Below are 17,178 nucleotides of genomic sequence, written 5' to 3' on the forward strand. Positions count from 1 at the left end.
CCCGTGTGTTTGTGTGTGTTGTCCTCTGGGTCCTCAGCCTGGATGCAGGAGGCCCACAGCAGCAGACTGATGGACAGAAGGAGTTTGAACGTCCTCATGTCTGAGTTTCTGTGAGCTGCTCCGGCACCTCTGCTCAGGTGTGGGAAAGGGAAGGAAACAGCAACACGAGTCAGTGGAACTACTTTATTTATCTAAGATGGAGCATGTGTGTCAAAATGTGACTGGTTTCCTCTCTCATCCAATCAGGTGTGGCGCTTGCAAAAGGAACACTTTTTGGCCTCCATTAGCCAATCGTATGACGCCATGTAAATGACCAAAAGCAGGTAATGCACTGCTGCCACTTGGTCTTTCTTGTTTTGCCAGTTTGCATTGTTTGTTGAATGGTTCCCTTTATTAAGCAAACACAAGCGTCCACTCCAGGTTCTTATCAGATGTTTTCATTCAAAAAGACCCTAAAGGTGAAAAAGCCTTTTTATTTAACCTCACAGCTTACATTCACACCAACAAGTTCATCATTTAAGCCTCGTGTTGTAGGAGTGCATTATGAATATTTGTTATTTTAGTAGAAAATAATCAGCTCTTCGCTGTGTCCGTGCTGCTCAGTAGAGTGGAACAAAAGCATTATTAGTATTAGGATATCTTCTCTTGTTGTTGAACACGCTTCGCTTTAACCCTCCCACTGTCCTAATGGGTGTGACCCCGTGAGGAAAGTTGACCATTGAGCAGGACTGATGTTTATCCCTTGAGGTCCACGTGGCAGGGGTGAGGTAGTGCTCTCTCCTCACCCCTGCCACATGGCTCCAAGGGATAAACCATAAACCCTGCTCAATGGCCAGCTTTGCTCGCGGGGTCACACCCATTAGGACAGTGGGAGGGTTAAGGGAATTATGTGGCAGACAGCTATAAGGGGAGATTGTAAAGGCCTCATTTCCACCGACCTTTGTGCCCTGAAACGAGGAGGGTCGGCGCCTTCATTTTTCTGTCCCCATTGTAAAACCGGTCCAGACAACCTACCCGGACCACGTCAGTCATGGAACTTTTTGGCTCCTTTCTGTCGTTTCTGACATTTCTGGAGCGGTATGGTTAGGGTGGAGCAACAACACAGTCCACTGATTGGGGACAGAAATGCATCATTAATTGCTACAAGCAATACAAACAGAGTCCTGTTTATCTTTTCATTAGTTGAACACGAATGTGAAAAAATGCCAGCAAGTAGCAGCAAGTTTTGGTTGACTTCTGAGCTCCATACGTTCCTCACCTTCATCGTGAGAGTCCACACTCAGGAGGAGCTGGACGTTTTATTCTCAGCGGATGGCAGAATCCCGAGCGGACGATGGAACGGTGTCAGGCCAAGCTGAAGAAATTAAAGCCCCATACAGAAAAGTCAAGGACAGAAACAGCCAGAGTGGATTTTTTTGTTTGTTTTTTCTGATTAAAAATAGGAGAAATACACGGAGGTGCTACAACGCGCTGGATGCTGTTTATACCCACAGTCCGAAAAATGGAGACAGTGAGGCAGGCCTCTGGACTCGGCGACCACGCTCAGGAGTCACTTGTGGAGTCTTTAGCCCTGCAGACTGTTTATTGTAGCACCAAAATACTGAATAGCTGCACGACTTGAACGGTTTCTCATCTGGGTTGGTGTAGTTAATATTATGGGGTGCCAGTCAGGTCTCCCTCCTGACTTATAGGATGATGGTGAGTGTTTAAGAAATTAGCTTTGAACCCAGTTTTCCTCTGTCACACAAGGACACATACTTAAAATGATTTTGTACACACCCTCAATTTCTATAAAAAGTGTAGGCAACCAGCAGAATAAAGAGTACAGCACAGTCCACGAAGACAAATCAGCAGTCCTGTCCTTGGTTTTGGTGTAGCTCCATTTTAATTTTCCTTTTTATCTTCTTTTGTCTTTGCCATGGAATAAGGAGCTATGACACAAAACAAATATATTTACATTAAACACACGATACATTCAAGCATAAAAAGAAACCTGTAAAATTAATCATCTGTACCAGAACTCACTCACTGGACAGGGGTGTGAATGATTCTTCTAGCAGGACACAATTCAGAAACTCTAAAGAAAACACAGATTTGTTTTGCCCTTAGCCTTAGGTCTCAAGGACTTAACACAGGCACGCCAAGTATTTGGTCGGTGTTTGGTCGGCTCAGAGGACTTACATTCTCCTCTGGAATGATGGGTGAATCCGATGTAGACCCGAAACATTGATGGAAATGCTCGCCTGAAAAGTGCAGACTCATACCGTTACACACCATACCAGACCTGGTGGTGGAAATTAGGTATGACACTGGGGGGGGGGGGGGGACAATCTGGAGCCAGCTGCTCTGTTTTAGAGAGAGGTTTGTAAGAAAATATTAGTATTTCAGACTTCAGTGTTTATTTACAACAATGTAATAACAGTTATTTATTTACTTTAGATACTCTAAATTACCGATTAGATGCAGATTATAACTATTTTGCAAAAAGGGGTTATTTATTCCAGCAACAACATAGAATTATTTGTCTCAGCAAATATCTTACAAATTATCACATAAAATCAGTACTTGCTAAAGCTTAAGCCTGATTTCAGCTTCTCTGTCTGCGTCAGTGCGGAGACACTCAACACCATCATGCGTCGGCACAAGGGCTCTCTGACGGGCTCACAGAGGGTGACGAAGACATGCCAAAAATTTGAAACATCTGTCAAAAGTAACAGAGAGCAGAAGCTTGTGATTGGTCAGGATGCCGCTTCCTGTAAATTTGTCAACAGATGTGGTAAGTAGTAAAATGACATTTAGCAGCAGACCCAGAACAGACTGAAGGACACATCGTGGAAAACATCCAAAAATATGAATGTTTATCCCCCCGTGACTGAAGGAGTACAAATACAAAGCAAATGTGAAGGAAAATCAGAGGAAACGTGGGTTCAGAGGAGGTGACCGCATGGAGCGGTGGAGGAGAATGAACAAATGTGTCCATGTTATAAAGTTATAAAGTCTGAAATGTATAAACACATTAATAAATACACTATAGTGGACTGGATACACGAGTGTTATGGTGGCATGATACCACAGAAAATTGCTACGCCCTCTGTTGTCCTGGCGGAGAATTGCTTTGCAACACTCTGCTGTCTGCAGAGAAGTTCGCAGGTGAAAACCTTCCCGACACTTTGCATGTGTCTATCTGTGGCAGAGCTGATGGAGAAGTGCTACCATTGTAGTTGTTATTGTTGTTATTGTTGTTATTGTTATTGTTAGCCTCAAGGGCAACATGCCGATTATCACTTGTAAGTCGCTTTGGACAAAAGCGTCTGCTAAATACATAAACATAAACATAGAAGTGCTAAACAGGCTTCAGGCTCTAGCAGCAGCAGGGGGCTACAGGGGGTCCAAGCTTGCTGTCAGTGTGGCACTGACCCACCCTGGAACCCCCCCTAGAACCACCCCTGAGCTACTGGATAACCCCCGAAGGCAGCACAGAATATCAGTTGATTCAAAAGAGTCTTTATTTGCACAACTATGTCTCAGTTTCAGCTCCCTCCTCTCCTCTACAGTTGCTGTCAGAACCCACTGCTCCGCCCATCCCGCTCTCCCCTGCAGCCGCACACGCCCCGTCACCACCAGGAATGACTAGAGATTGCCAGAGTAACATAGCTGAAACGTTTAAAGAATGGTGACAAAATAAAATCCAAGCGTTTACCTTGTTTGCAAATGTATTCATTTCCATAACCAGGATAAAATGAACAGTCTCTGCATGGTATAGCTATAAAAAGGCTAAAGGTTATTATATAGAAAGATTTTAATTTGAAGGGTAAAATGACTAAAATAATAGGAAGTTGGGCCCTGCACACATAAAAACACATAAAAATATCGACATAGTTTAACCACAAGGAACGATTTTTGTTCTTTCTGTTCTCTTTACTCACTTGAATTTAATGTTTATGTTTATTTATTTGGCAGACGCTTTTATCCAAAGCGACTTACAATTTATAACCTATAGGGCATGAATTTAAGTAAATATACTCTAGGTGTTAGAGTTTAAAGGGTTAATTCAGATTTTATCTTACCTGCTGTAGATAAGCCTTTCAACAAGCTCAGTTTAAAGAAATAGAGATTTCTTCTGACTGGACTGGTGAGTTGATGGCTAGTCATAATGGGGCCAAGACTAAAGAGACTTTGTGTCTTTCAACAGCTCAAATCTCAACAGTTCCATAGCAGCATGTGCAAATTTCATAATCCTTTATTTTGTCATGCTTTAACAAGTCCACATGCTGACACACAACGTGACGTTTCCAGCACAAGTATTGTGCCATTCCAGCTGAATGTGATTTCAAAAACACATCATCAGTTTGTTCCTGTTGTTTACTTCTTTATTCAATATTTTTAATTACAGATGTAAACACACGAACTGATTCATGAGGATTGTGTGTGTGTGTGTGTGTGTGTGTGTGTGTGTGCATGCGTGTGCGTGCGTGCGTGCGTGTGTGTGTGTGTGTGTGTGCGTGCGTGTGTGTGAGTGTGTGTGAGTGTGTGTGTGTGTGTGTGTGTGTGTGTGTGTGCGTGCGTGTGTGTGTGTGTGTGTGTGTGTGTGTGTGTGTGTGTGTGTTTGTGTTTAATACTGCAAGTGTGTGTCCTCCGTTGGTGTGTGGCTGAACTCTGGGTTTGGATCCCAGTATGCCAGAAGGTCGCTGAAGTCCGGCTCAGAGCATTCGAGCGGGTTGTAGTGTGTGTGTCTGTTATGTTCTCCGTCCTGTGCAGGCGTACAGGTGTGTGTTACATCGGGTGAGTGGCCGAAGCTGTCCAGTGAGAAGTGGGGAACCGGTTCAGTCCAGAAACTGAGCGGGAGATGCCTCTTGCTCATTGGCTGGACTCGGCTCTGACGCAAACCCTTATGGTTGAACAGTTCAGCCAGGGGCCCTAGGCTACTGTTGCCCTTAGCAACTGTGATTCCCAGTTCATCAGGATCTTCTCTGCATACTCGCTCCTCTGGACTACCTGCTCCTGCGATTCTCAGCAGATCATCATAATAGCGACGACGGCCACCGGTCGTCGGTGAGGCCGTGTCACAAGCTTCTCGGTCGTCTGAGCAGTGACCAAAATACCTCTGGATGTCACGACTGATGAGGTCGGCAAACCTCAGCAGCTGATTGGTCACATTCAGATCACTGTGAGCAGGATTTAAACGAAACTGATCAAAACTTTCTTCTTCTTCCTCCTGAAATTCACTCTCTTCTTCCTCCTCATCCTCTTCCTCTTCCTCCTCATCTTCTCTCCCCTCTGGCTTTTCCTTCAGCTGCACCTCCCCATCTTCTTTGGGAGGAGAGGGCTGGTAGAGAATGGGGAAGAAAGTTGGAGTTAGTCCCTGGATGAGGAGGTTTCTGATGACACCTGTAGTCATGTTAGTTAGAACTCCTAAAGAGGAGGAGAATTAGTAGGAATCTAAGGAGACAACAAGACTTGATGGGAAAAACTAGTCAGGAAATGCTCCTTGCCTTGCCTCCTGTGATCAGTCTGGTCCAGGTCACTGATGGATGCAGGAGTGCTCAGATGTTATGGTGATCCAGAGGGACTGTCTGTGTTTATATACCTCAACTCCAGGCTGACGCGTGTCTCGTGTCGGATCAGGCAGCTTCCTAAAACAAATATTTGCGGGCCGGATTGGCCAAACACGCTTGGTTTACTTTATCACTGGGCAACCAGGAAGGGGGGTCCAAGCTTAATGGATCCTCTGCTAAGGGACGATGGAGAGCTGATACAACCACATCAATGCTTTCCCCCATTCTCGTTATCAGAATGGTTAAAAGATAAAGGAGCGTGAAAGCAAATCATATGCTGTTTTGACTTTTAGAGGGTGGGTGGGTGGGGGTGGGGGTGGGGGGGTGCTCTGGAGCATCATCAGCTCGTGCTGAGGCACGGTTCAACCTCATCAGACGCACTAAAACATCATGTTCTCAAATGTGAGAGGATATTTTCAGGTAGATGATCTGTTCAAACCTGCAGCCTCTGACAAACGTACACATCCTGAGCACTGGCCACTTTATTAAGTATACCCGGATAAATCCACTGTGGTCATTCAAGGATGGACAGCTGAGCTGTTTCTGCCTTTTTATTATCGTGAACCAGTCTGATCCTCATCCTCTAACCACTTAACAAGGTATTTTCCTCTACACAACCGTTGCCCACAAAATGTTTTGTTTGTAAATCCCCAAAATCCCTCAAGAGTGGTTGGTCAGCTCTTTGCGTCAATAAGCAACTGCACAAAGCAACGTGAGACGGAGACTGATGGTTTTGTAAACTCTCAATTCAAAAGCTGAGATAGTTATGGATATTTGCACAACTAACGTTCTCAGAGTAAATGAGCGACGCCGTGAAAGAACACACAACATGCCTTACAGGTTATAAATTGAAAGTGGCTTTGGATAAAAGCGTCTGCCAAATAAATAAACATAAAAACATAAACATAAAAGATAACAGCTTTCTCATACAGTGCATGTGTGAATACCTGACTGATTGTCTGCTGCCTCAAATAACAAACCAATAGAAGCCACAAACCTGATGCTGATTAATCAGGTTAAACACATCTCATGGTGTCGTTATTTGCATTTTTCATCAAGTAAAATGAAACGTGAAAAATGTGTTTGAAAAAATGAAAAGTGTTACATCACGTACGTGTGTTGGTGCACGTTAGTTTTGGTGGATTAAACAACTATTGCATGCTCTATGAGCTCACACAGTTTTCACAAGTGTATTTGCATCTATCATTATCACAATATAAGATTATTACTTCAGATCATACTGGTTAGATATTAGATTTACTGGTATTTACACTAATCTGTGACTTAGCATTGTGTGTGTGTGTGTCCTTGTGTTCATGTGCTTGTCTGCCTAAAAATGTGTGTAATTTATAATTCTTTGTTTGTCTTTAGAGAGCTGACATATTGCAACTATTGATCTTTAGTCCTAAAATCAACACAGAAGCCTGGATACTGATGACAGGCAGGGCAGATGAGTCAGGATGTCCTGATAACACACACACGCGCGCGCACGCGCGAGCACACACACACCTTTGTGTTTGATATTGTAAAAATAATGAATTAGTATATTTTAAAATTATTTTTCAGTCAAAATGACTAATTCTGGTTCTTTACAATGAAGGTCCATTGTTAACGTTACTTAGTGCATTATTAAGCATCAATAAACTACTAAAAAAATTATTAACAACTGCTTAATATGAATGTTAATATTAAATAATACAGAACTGAGCAGACCCCTCCCCCTCCGGCCCTTTGTCCAAAACTTAAGGACAATTAATATATAACAATGCCAGTAATGTCAATAAAGGGATCCTTTGTTGATTAATGCTTAATAACGCACAAAGTAACATTAGTAAAGGGACCCTTATTGTAACATGTTACTGTAATCTTTAATTGATTTTAAAAATGGACCAGTGATGAAGAATGCAAGAAGAAAAAAGAAAACAAATCATTGACCGTTTTATTCAGCTGTACAATCACACCGTTGTGCAGAATATCACAGATCATGTCAAGATTCAGCAGCTCAGCTAAACTCACTCCTAATCCGGCCAGGACAGAGAGACAAATCCTCTAATCTGATTCTCAGAATACTGCCCTTGAAATTAAGTTTCAAATTCGTGTTTGATTTGATCACTTAAAAATTAAATGTTACAACACAAGTACTGGAACAAAAAGGAGTCTAATTGTCACGTTGAGATCAGAAGGGTTGGGCCCAAGATGGAGAATCCAGGACAACACGAGGCAGGAGTGGTGATGAAAGTAAAATCCTTTATTTAGGATGACAAAAACCAAATAAAAATCCAAAAAGGCAGGAAGCCAAAACCTAATAACAAAACACTGCAAAGACAAAACCAAAAGCTCACTCTGAGCAGAGAACTTGAGACCAAGAGGAGCGACAAAGCAACACTGACAACAACAATGGACCAACACCAGAGAAAGACACAGACAGGGTATATATACAGACGCTGGGTGATAGGAGACGAGGGGCAGGTGTGTGGGAATTGGGCACAGGTGAAAACAATGAACTAAGGAGAAGCAGAAATAAGCAGGGGAGAAAAACCAAATCTAATCCTGAAAACCAAAGCTGCTGAAATAACCAAACTAAACTAAAAACATTATAGAAACAAAGACACAGGGCGATCTAAAAAGAAGAAAATAAATGAGCTAAGTGGGGAAAGGAAACACACACACACACACACACACACTAAAGGAGACAGGAGAACTGAAACACTAAACCAAAAGGTGGGGAGAATGGAGAACATGAGGGAAACCAGGAGGGAGCTGGGGACAAAAGGGGCACAGAACATGACACTAATAAAAAACCTTTAAGGTTTTCTAAAAAACCATTGAACCCACTAGTCTAGAAATCTAGAGAGAGAGTAGTGGAAGCAAACTGATTTTGCTCTGCAAGTCAGTCCAGCCATGGTCCATTGGAGCCTCAGTAGGCCCGAACAGTCTTGTGTCTTGCCAATCACAGCACTCTTGTCAGTTTGGTGGGCCAATCACAATGCCCTATCGGTATGGTGGGCAGGATGATGCAACAGAGCGATGGCTTTGGCATCAACTTTGGACTATTTACACTTCTCTTTGAGTCAAGAGCAGATAGAGGTACTTGAGTCCTTTATTTAGAAAAACTATGTATTTGCATCTTCTTTAACATTGGATGGTGGACTGTCCCTTTGACTGACATCCATAGTGGTGAACATGTTATGTTGTTTAAAGTTAAAGTCCCATTAGTCAACATACACTGATGAAATTCATTTCCACTTTTGACCCATCCTGGTGGGGAGCAGTGAACTGAAGCAGTGGCTGCTGTCGGGAACTATTTGGTGGCTTAACCCCCCAAACCAACCCCTTAAAGCTGAGTGCCAAGCAGGGAGGTATTGGTCCCGTTGTTAAAGTCTTTGGCATGGCCAAGCCCCCACAATGCCGCTCAGAAAATGGTCCCAACCCGGAAGTAAGAAAAATTGCAGTTCCACCCTCATCCGCTGGGGGCTGGTACCAGAAGCGAGCAAATCCTCATTGACTCCCATGTTAAAAATGCCATTTTCACAGCAGAAATAAACATGTTTACAGCCTGGTTCAAAAAATGGTTTTTTGTCTAAATTATCTAGTTTATACTCATGACAACTCTGAGGGGGGTGAATTTTTTTCTCACTCTTCTGTTTAAGTGTATTGAAAGCCTAAAATTCTGTATAATTAATGAGCATCCGACACACGTGACCGCCGCCTCAGACCCACGTGACCACAGAGCTAGCTCCGTGGAAAGGCCTCAGTACAGCCTCGGTCTCTCCTGGAAACTGTGTCGGGATTTTGAGTCTCTGTGCTTGTGAATTCTGTTTTGGATAATATTGGTGCAATTGTTGGACAAAATGACTTGCTGTGGTATTAATTGCACTAATAGAGCGTCCAAGGAGTCTCCACTTCATTTTTTTCGGTAAGTTAAAATCTATATTTGTATTTTCTGTCACTGCTGCCTTTAAACTAGCTGAGTTTACCGAAGTAGCTAGCTAACTATCAGTTTAACATGTAGCATGTACTGTTTAACCATGAAATTTAAATGTAAAATACGGTAAAATAATTAATAGGGCATATTTAAATGGGTAATAGGGTAAAACCCAGTGCATTTAAGATAAAAATGGGTTGAAATATGACGGGGCGTACCGCTTGGGGGGACACTTCTGTGCTCTATTCTTTCATCCGGTAATCCCCAGCGGTCAGGCCGGGCAGGCTGATCGATGCGGCGCCTCGCTGCTGCGGGCTGACCGCTCGTGGAACTCGGAGACAGATCTGACCGGAGAAATACTGCAGCTCGTTGAGAAGTCTATAGGGCATACAGCGTTTCCCTTAAATCCCACTGCCACGCCGACAAGATCCCAAGTTTCTTTGTTTTTGTTGGCGCTGTTTACCGAAGAAGCAGCGGGAATACCAGCAACTTTCATCAGACTCGTAAAGTTAGTTTTTGCAGGGGACCCCCTGTATTTTACTGCTCCCTCCTGCAGTCTTCCCCTATTAAAATTTAAAATGTGTAACTTCATGTATTGTGATGAATGACTAATATTCATGTTAACTAAAACGTTAGGTATTTAGGGGGAAAAAACAAAATAATAAACATTATACAGATGTCAAATAAATCAAACTGTAATTAAACTATATATTTTCAAAGTCTTGATTCTGGATAAAATCCAACAACATATGCTTTATAAATAAACACTACGCATGGCTTTTACACACACACACACACGTTACATTGTGATTTCTTAGTAAATATTCTATTTGGCGAGAGATAAACTTTATTGTATTTATCCTAGTGAATCTATAATTAAACGGGTAAACTTGCAGTAGTACATCCAACATCAAAGAAAGTAAAATGTTATTATCAGGAGAGGGAGAATGTTTAAGTGGTTAGCAGCAGTGTGCTAGACGATGGCCCCCTCCATGAGGCCACCACAGCTCAGCAGAACATCGTTGTAGCTTCTTCTGGGGAGAAAAACACTTAGAGAGAAAATGAAGTTAACAGCTGAAATTGCAGAAAGTAATACAGTTAAAGAGCAGACTGTAGAAGAAAGCAGTAGAGTGTGGAAAGTGGTCAGTGTATCCTCCAGCAGTCTAAGCCTATAGCAGCATAACTAGAGATAACTCTGGATAATCTATCCTATTTAGATGGAGGCATGTTGGAGGCAGGGCAAGGGAGAGCCATCTTTACCAACTGTACACTCCACCTCCCTGTACTCATATCAATGTGCCTAAGCTGTTTGACGTTGGTGAAGATTGCACTGTTGATTTCCCTCAGGCTCGCTCTGCTGATGTTGATCCCCTTCAGACTCTGGAAGACACCGTATCCACCACACATCATGTAAGTTAGTGCAATATCACTGAAACTGGTGTAACTGATGTCCAAAAACTCCAGGTTCGTTAACTTCTTTGACGTTTCACAGGGAATGGCGAACAAGTGGAAGTCAATTATGGAGACCTGCAACGCCGCCAACAGAAACTCCAAAAAGCTGAGTTAAGGAAATCGGTAAAACAAAGTTAAAATTGACATTTTTTATGAAGAGAACCTTCAAGTTGTTTGGATACTAGGTAAGTTCTACGTTATGCCACAACTCAATGAAGAAATGCATATCTTCAAATGCTAACAGTCATTTTAGAGTCAGACATAAAATTTGGAAGTTTTAAAGCAGCCGGAATCGATACATCGACGTTTTTCAAAGCAATACTGGTCAGACCGAGGTCGAATGCCTTTTTTAATGGTACTATTTGCTGTTCAACAGAAAACTCTGTCAATGATCGTAAGTGATGTGGTTGAATGGACATTTGTCAGTATGACACCAAGGAGCTCCTGATTCAGACCAAGCGTTACATGGCTGATTGGTCCAGTCTGATTCAGCCTTCCTTCTGCATACAGCTGGAGGTCCCTTCCATCAAAAACAGCTCAAGACCAAAGAGGCCAGAGAAATCATTTTTACTGACAGGCTGGAGGAAGCCTCCTCCAACATAAAGGCTTTTCAGTCTCTGCAGAGGCTGGAAAAGATGCCCTGGACCCAATGTGGTTTCCTAAAAGATTCAAGTACAACAGAGAGCATTTCTGACCCATGTGTGAAACCAAACCCTGGTCCCGTACCCGGCCGTGCCGACGCTAGTGTGTAAGCCACCGGCTAAGGGGTGTTCAGCTATGAGAAAGACCCGGTGAGAATGCTTTCTGCATCCATCCTTGGGATTCTGCCTTGTTCACTTAGTGGGGTGTTGCTCGGAAGGTCACCTTTCTAACACAAATGCCAAAAATAAATAAATTGAATAACTGATAAAAATAATAAAGTATGTTGTCAGAAGAAAAAAGAAGGAAAAGCCAAAATTCAAGTACAAAACCTTGCTTTTTTATTTTATGATCAAAACTGCAAAACATCTAGAAAAATATACAACAGTTGCTCAACCTCTCACAACATTTAACATCTGAAAATTGGAAACTAAAAGAAAAATATTCACATTTTCCCCAATATGATAAAAGAACATTCATTTTTATCTCCTTTCTTTAACATTGTGTTTTATTTTTATCTTTAAGGTCTGCCGATCTGTTTTTTTTCTTTTAAACATCTCCACAGTAGCCGGAGTCGTTGGAGAGCTGAGAGTTGGAGCTGCGGTTGGACGAAGAGTTCCAAATGTCCAGGTTCATGTGGGGCCCAAACGGGTTGAAGCTGGAGTACTGGTTGGGTCTGTGGGTCCCCTCGGGCTCCCGGCTGCTGAAGGGCGGGGTGATGGGGGTGATGGGGGACATGGGGGACACAGGGACTGATCGTTCAGGTGGGAAGTGGCTCTGGGGAGTCCAGATGGACCCAAACAAACTGGACATGGGAGACAGGCTACGGGTCCCAGGGAAGTATGGCTGCAGGATGAAAGGAAGACAACAATATTAATTATTATTATTATTATTATTATTATTATACACCGACATGAGCTCTGTTGGGTATTTTTTATAGGTTCCTTTTTGAGTCTTAAACAACGTTTGCTCCTGTAAGCTCATTGTTATCTCTGGAATGTGGTGTCCTGGGAGATGAGGAGCCTGTATGTCTGTAACTTGAGCAGGCCCGCCTTCTCTGTCCTGTTCGTCAATAAAAGCCCTGGGAAACTGAGGAGTGGGAGAGAGACGTGGGGGCAGCTCCGGAGGGGGTTATCCCTGCGTCTTCTCTCCACTGTTTGGCACTCGGTGTAAAATGAAATCCTCTTTGTGTATGTGTGTTTATTTCAGGTTCAAGGGTCATGGAAATTATGAATAATCAATCTAATTCCTCTGCGTGTGACATCCTTTCAGGTAATATGGGATAAATGAAAAATTACCTATCAAGCTCTTTTCATTCTAACACAGTAAATCCCAAGTTTTTTAGTTCTTAATCAGAAGAGCCGTTCTGAATAAAAACAATTAAAAAAACAAGAAGCAAATGCTTAGCTAGCATGTCCCAAATGGAGGGACTTGTTGGCATTTTAACTAGGGCTGTGTTGAAAAAATCAATTCTCCGATTCTGAATCGATTCTCTCAAACATTCATTAGGATCGGTTTGTGCGTCCAAAGATCGATTTAACCCTGTCATTGCTGACTTTAACGAGCCATAGCTGCAAATATGATCCCTCATGAAGTTACTACTTTACACCATAAGAGAGTGGAGATGTCCATCTTCAGTAGTCAGAGCAACTCTTGTGTTTAGACATTTTCTGAGTTTTTTAGAGCTTGAAAACCGCCTCCCATCAGGAGGCTCCCGGTTACGGGAGAGGAACAAATGCAGCACACGTAGGGCGAATATTATCAGGAAAAACTTACAAATGCTGATAGGTCTGGCCATTGTTGACTCTCTTTGTCTGGTAATGACTGACTCTGATTCAGAAGAAGAATATAGTCTCCTGGATGAAGATATTCAGAAACAGGGACGCTGCTGTGCGGAGCTACAGAGAGTCTGTGCTGCCCGTGGAGACAGTAAGGCTAATGGAGCTAAAACATTCCACACGCCGATTCTGAAGCTTTCTCACCGTGTTCGGGACATGGTGGCTTTAGAAAGGATAGTAACAACACTGCTAATGATGACAGACATAGCATGTAAAAAAAAATAAATAAAGCCATAAAAAAACCGGCTGACTCGCTACGTATGGAAGTCAAAGAGTGCCACATAATCAAATGAATATTCTACATATCCACACCTTTGTGGTCCAGACAGGCACCTTTTCTTGGAGCAAATGATTTTCACATTCAAGGGCAGGTCAACCCTGAAGATGTTCACGTGACCCAATATAGCGGATCGGATCAAATCGTGATAATCGATTCCAGTTCTTGAGAATCGGAATCAAATCGACTCTTGAAATGTGAATGGATACCCAGCTCTAATTACAACGTCCATGTTTAAGGGACACTTGGCTGACTGGACAGTTAATTGAGTCAAGTATAACAGAAAGTCACAAAACATACTATAGTCACGGCATCCAGGAAACATTCAAGATGAATTCATTCCCCAAAGACAGAGCTCTGATTATTCTCTAGAGACTACAAAAATTGGCGTCCGAGCATTCAGACATTATGGAGAATTATGGAGTGTCACCTTGCTGCCTACGCATGCTGCTGTGTTCCAGGTGGAGGGAGATTCCCGAGGCTGCTCCTCAGTCCAGCTCGTCTGACTGCTGTGTCTGGTGTGACCCTCTTGATTGGGAAAACCTCCTGGAAACAACCCATTACCTGGAAAAATGATGACAGCAAACATGTTGAGGATCAAATTGTAGTTAGTCTGAGATGAAATGACCTGACCGGTGAATAATTGTTTTCTTTTGATCAGAATGGCCTCTAAATGATTGTGTGATGCAGCATAAGCTGCATAAGAGAAAAGGTTGGAGTAAAATCACTCACCGGTACCTATGTAGCTGCACGGACTGTTGCAATGACTGCTGGCACCGCTCCAAGGAAACCTGCAGGAGATGAGCAAACATTTGGACAATTAGAACAGAAGCTGCCGCTGCCGTCATCCTAAAGACCTTAAATTGTGAAAAATGTTTGAGCAGCTTCGGGTCAGCAGCTTCTGAATTAGCAGCATTTAAGCTTCACACACAACAGCAGAACACCTTCAGTGTTAAACTCAGAACAAACTCATGTCTGTCCTGTTTGATGAAGCTCTCACAGTCAGTGACATCAGAGGTATAACTACCAAAGCTAGTTATGGATGTTTCATACTTCACTTACTGTGTAGAAATCTGGGATCCACATGGAAAACTCATACACAACCACTGTTTATTGTACAGAAAAGAGCACTGAGAATCATTAATACAGGGTATCTGCAGGTTTAAAGGAGCCAAATTTAAGACTTTTTAAGACCTTTTTTAAGGCCACTTAGACCAAATTTAAGCAATTTTTTAAATTAAAGTTAAGCTATAATTTCCAGCTATTGCCTGGAAATGGTGCTAACCACGTTGCAAACGTGAGATTAGCCATCCAGTTACCATTAAACTTGCACTTCCCCATGGTGCAAGCTCCTACTAGCTTAATCAGCTAATGTGTTCATCTAAAAATAGCCCCCTTTCACAACCAACTGAACGTGTACGGTTCCGCTTACGCCAACATCGTACACAAAAAATGCGGAACACTAGAAATTCACGAAAATTTTATAGAAATAAAATAATCTTGTTTATTTGGTCTTTGGTCATTTAAGACCTTTGGAAACTGAATTTAAGGATTATTTGTCATTTTTAAGGATTTTCAAGGCCTTAAATTTGGAAAAGCAAATTTAAGACTTTTTAAGACTTTTTAAGGACCCACGGATACCCTGTAATAGCAATAACTACTGAGATCTGTCCAATCCATTATTCATCAAATTTAAATGACTGAATTTTTATGATTTAGTAAATATGAAAATATTACAATGTACAAATCTAATACTAATACTTTACCCACAAACATTCAGAAAGGTAGGTATTTGTTCAAAGGAACTGAAGTACAAAAAAAAACTAGATTTAGAACCAAAATGAAGATGAATGGTGTGAGAATAAGGAACAACCTTAGCAAGGACATAAAACGTTTAAAGTAACTAAATCTATTTAAAAATTGTATTAAATCAAGTGAATTACTGAATTACAAAAATCTAAATTCAGATGGTTTCTGATTAGGTCTGTAAATTAGAAGAAGAATTAAGATGAATTGGGAGACAGAGAGTGGAGAAAGCCTGGTTTGTTAATAGGGACAGATTATACTTCTGCCCCTTTTCATTCAAATTGTTTGGTGTTGATGTTTTTGTATGTTTTGTTTGTTTTTATTGTTTTTTTACATTTTGAATGAAATAGTTAGTTTCCTCTAACCATCGACCATTTAGAAAAGATGAATTATTCTAATGGTAACTTGTTAAAGCCATCTAAATACATTTATTATATTGTACTCATTCTTTTACCTTTTTAAATGTATTTTTCTGTTATTGTTTACTCCAACTTATTTATTAACTCTTATGTGGACTTTTTTCTAAGCGCCAAATTACAACAAGAGTCATCTCAAGGCACTTTACAAAGTAAACATTCCAATTGAACCAACTTATCAGAGAACAGTTCAATATGTTGATTAGTTAAAAGTTTCCTATGTAAAACCCAGCAGACTGCATCAAGTCACTGACTTGGTGTGTCAGAGACTTTACAGCAGTCCTCATACTAAGCAAGCATGTCGTGACAGTGGAGAGGAAAACTCCCCTTTTAACAGGAAGTAGCCTCCAGCAGAACCTGGTTCAGTATGAGCAGCCATCTGTCAGGACCCACCCTGGACTTCATGGGAAGGGGCTGTACGCTCGTTGTGAGGATGAGGAGGGTGTGGGAGCACTGTGAGTGCATGAGTGACTTCAGAAAATGGTATTTTTGAATTTGTACTTTGAAAAGGACTTTAACAATTCAATTTGATTGGTAAACATGAGTTTAATATCAAATAAAAATCTGTAAACAACTTTTCCTGGTTTAAACACCCACCCATTGTAAGAGGCCGTGGCGACTGCTGCTGGCTGAGGTATGTAGGGCAAAGCTTCAGTGGTATTGTATCTGAACTCATTGGTGAGAGGGATGGACGGTGCTGACCACGTGTCCTCAGGCATGTACTGACCCGTCAGGTCTGAAAGAGGAAATTTGAACTAATGTTGGAAATCGGATGAACAATGTCAGGAAAAAAAAGAGACTTCTGGGATCGTTGAGAGATTTTACCCGTGTTCCTGTCCATTCCTGCTGCTGCATCAGCAAAACTTGGGACGGAACCAGAAGGTGTGACATCTGGGATCTGGCACACCTCTTTGTTGTAAAAGCTGTAGGTGCAAAACAAAAAGAGGAAGAACAACTTTCAGCCACAAAGGAGGAAGATAAACTATCAGAGTTGTTCTCCTTGAGACGTATTTACCTCTGATTTAAATGAGGTTATGAACTCGCTCCAAACTGCACGGTTAACCCTAATATTAGTAGCCAAATATAGGTTTTGTTTACTCCAGCGGGGTTTAGTCAGTGCTTCATTTGTAAATCAAATGTTCCCGGAACGCAAATGCTGATGTCAAGCCAAAGTTCACTAAAGGTAAATCAGATGCCGGAACACGTAGGGGGTGGGTGGGTGGGGGGACAAGTTATTAAAATTGCGCCCACATTTTCAAAGTTAAACACA

General features: G+C 41.9%; 3 protein-coding genes across 4 annotated transcripts in view; all 3 read right to left on the minus strand.

The window, feature by feature from the left end:
- Window positions 1-176, minus strand: part of pdia2 (protein disulfide isomerase family A, member 2) — a 4,476-nt gene extending 4,300 nt beyond the window's left edge. The window contains exon 1 of the mRNA XM_015964118.2: window positions 1-176. This exon is cut by the window's left edge and continues 155 nt beyond it. Coding sequence (XP_015819604.1) covers window positions 1-98 — 98 coding nt within the window. The 5' untranslated portion in view covers window positions 99-176.
- Window positions 177-4,536: 4,360 nt separating this feature from the next.
- LOC129164255 (protein PERCC1) lies at window positions 4,537-5,509 on the minus strand. The gene has a single exon (XM_054743735.2). The coding sequence runs from the start codon at window positions 5,396-5,398 to the stop codon at window positions 4,613-4,615; it is 786 nt and encodes a 261-aa protein (XP_054599710.1). The 5' UTR covers window positions 5,399-5,509; the 3' UTR covers window positions 4,537-4,612.
- A 6,380-nt stretch (window positions 5,510-11,889) lies between these two features.
- Window positions 11,890-17,178, minus strand: part of tmem131l (transmembrane 131 like) — a 47,583-nt gene continuing 42,294 nt past the window's right edge. For both annotated transcript variants that reach the window (XM_015964107.2, XM_054743734.2), the window contains 5 exons: window positions 16,734-16,831; window positions 16,506-16,644; window positions 14,419-14,477; window positions 14,117-14,250; window positions 11,890-12,417 (listed from right to left, as the gene is read on the minus strand). In XM_015964107.2, the coding sequence (XP_015819593.2) occupies window positions 12,121-12,417; window positions 14,117-14,250; window positions 14,419-14,477; window positions 16,506-16,644; window positions 16,734-16,831 (727 nt within the window). In that variant the 3' untranslated portion in view covers window positions 11,890-12,120. The remainder of the gene's footprint in view (window positions 12,418-14,116; window positions 14,251-14,418; window positions 14,478-16,505; window positions 16,645-16,733; window positions 16,832-17,178) is intronic.

Source organism: Nothobranchius furzeri, chromosome 4 (genome assembly GCF_043380555.1).
Source record: "Nothobranchius furzeri strain GRZ-AD chromosome 4, NfurGRZ-RIMD1, whole genome shotgun sequence".
In the NCBI taxonomy this organism is placed as follows: domain Eukaryota; kingdom Metazoa; phylum Chordata; class Actinopteri; order Cyprinodontiformes; family Nothobranchiidae; genus Nothobranchius; species Nothobranchius furzeri.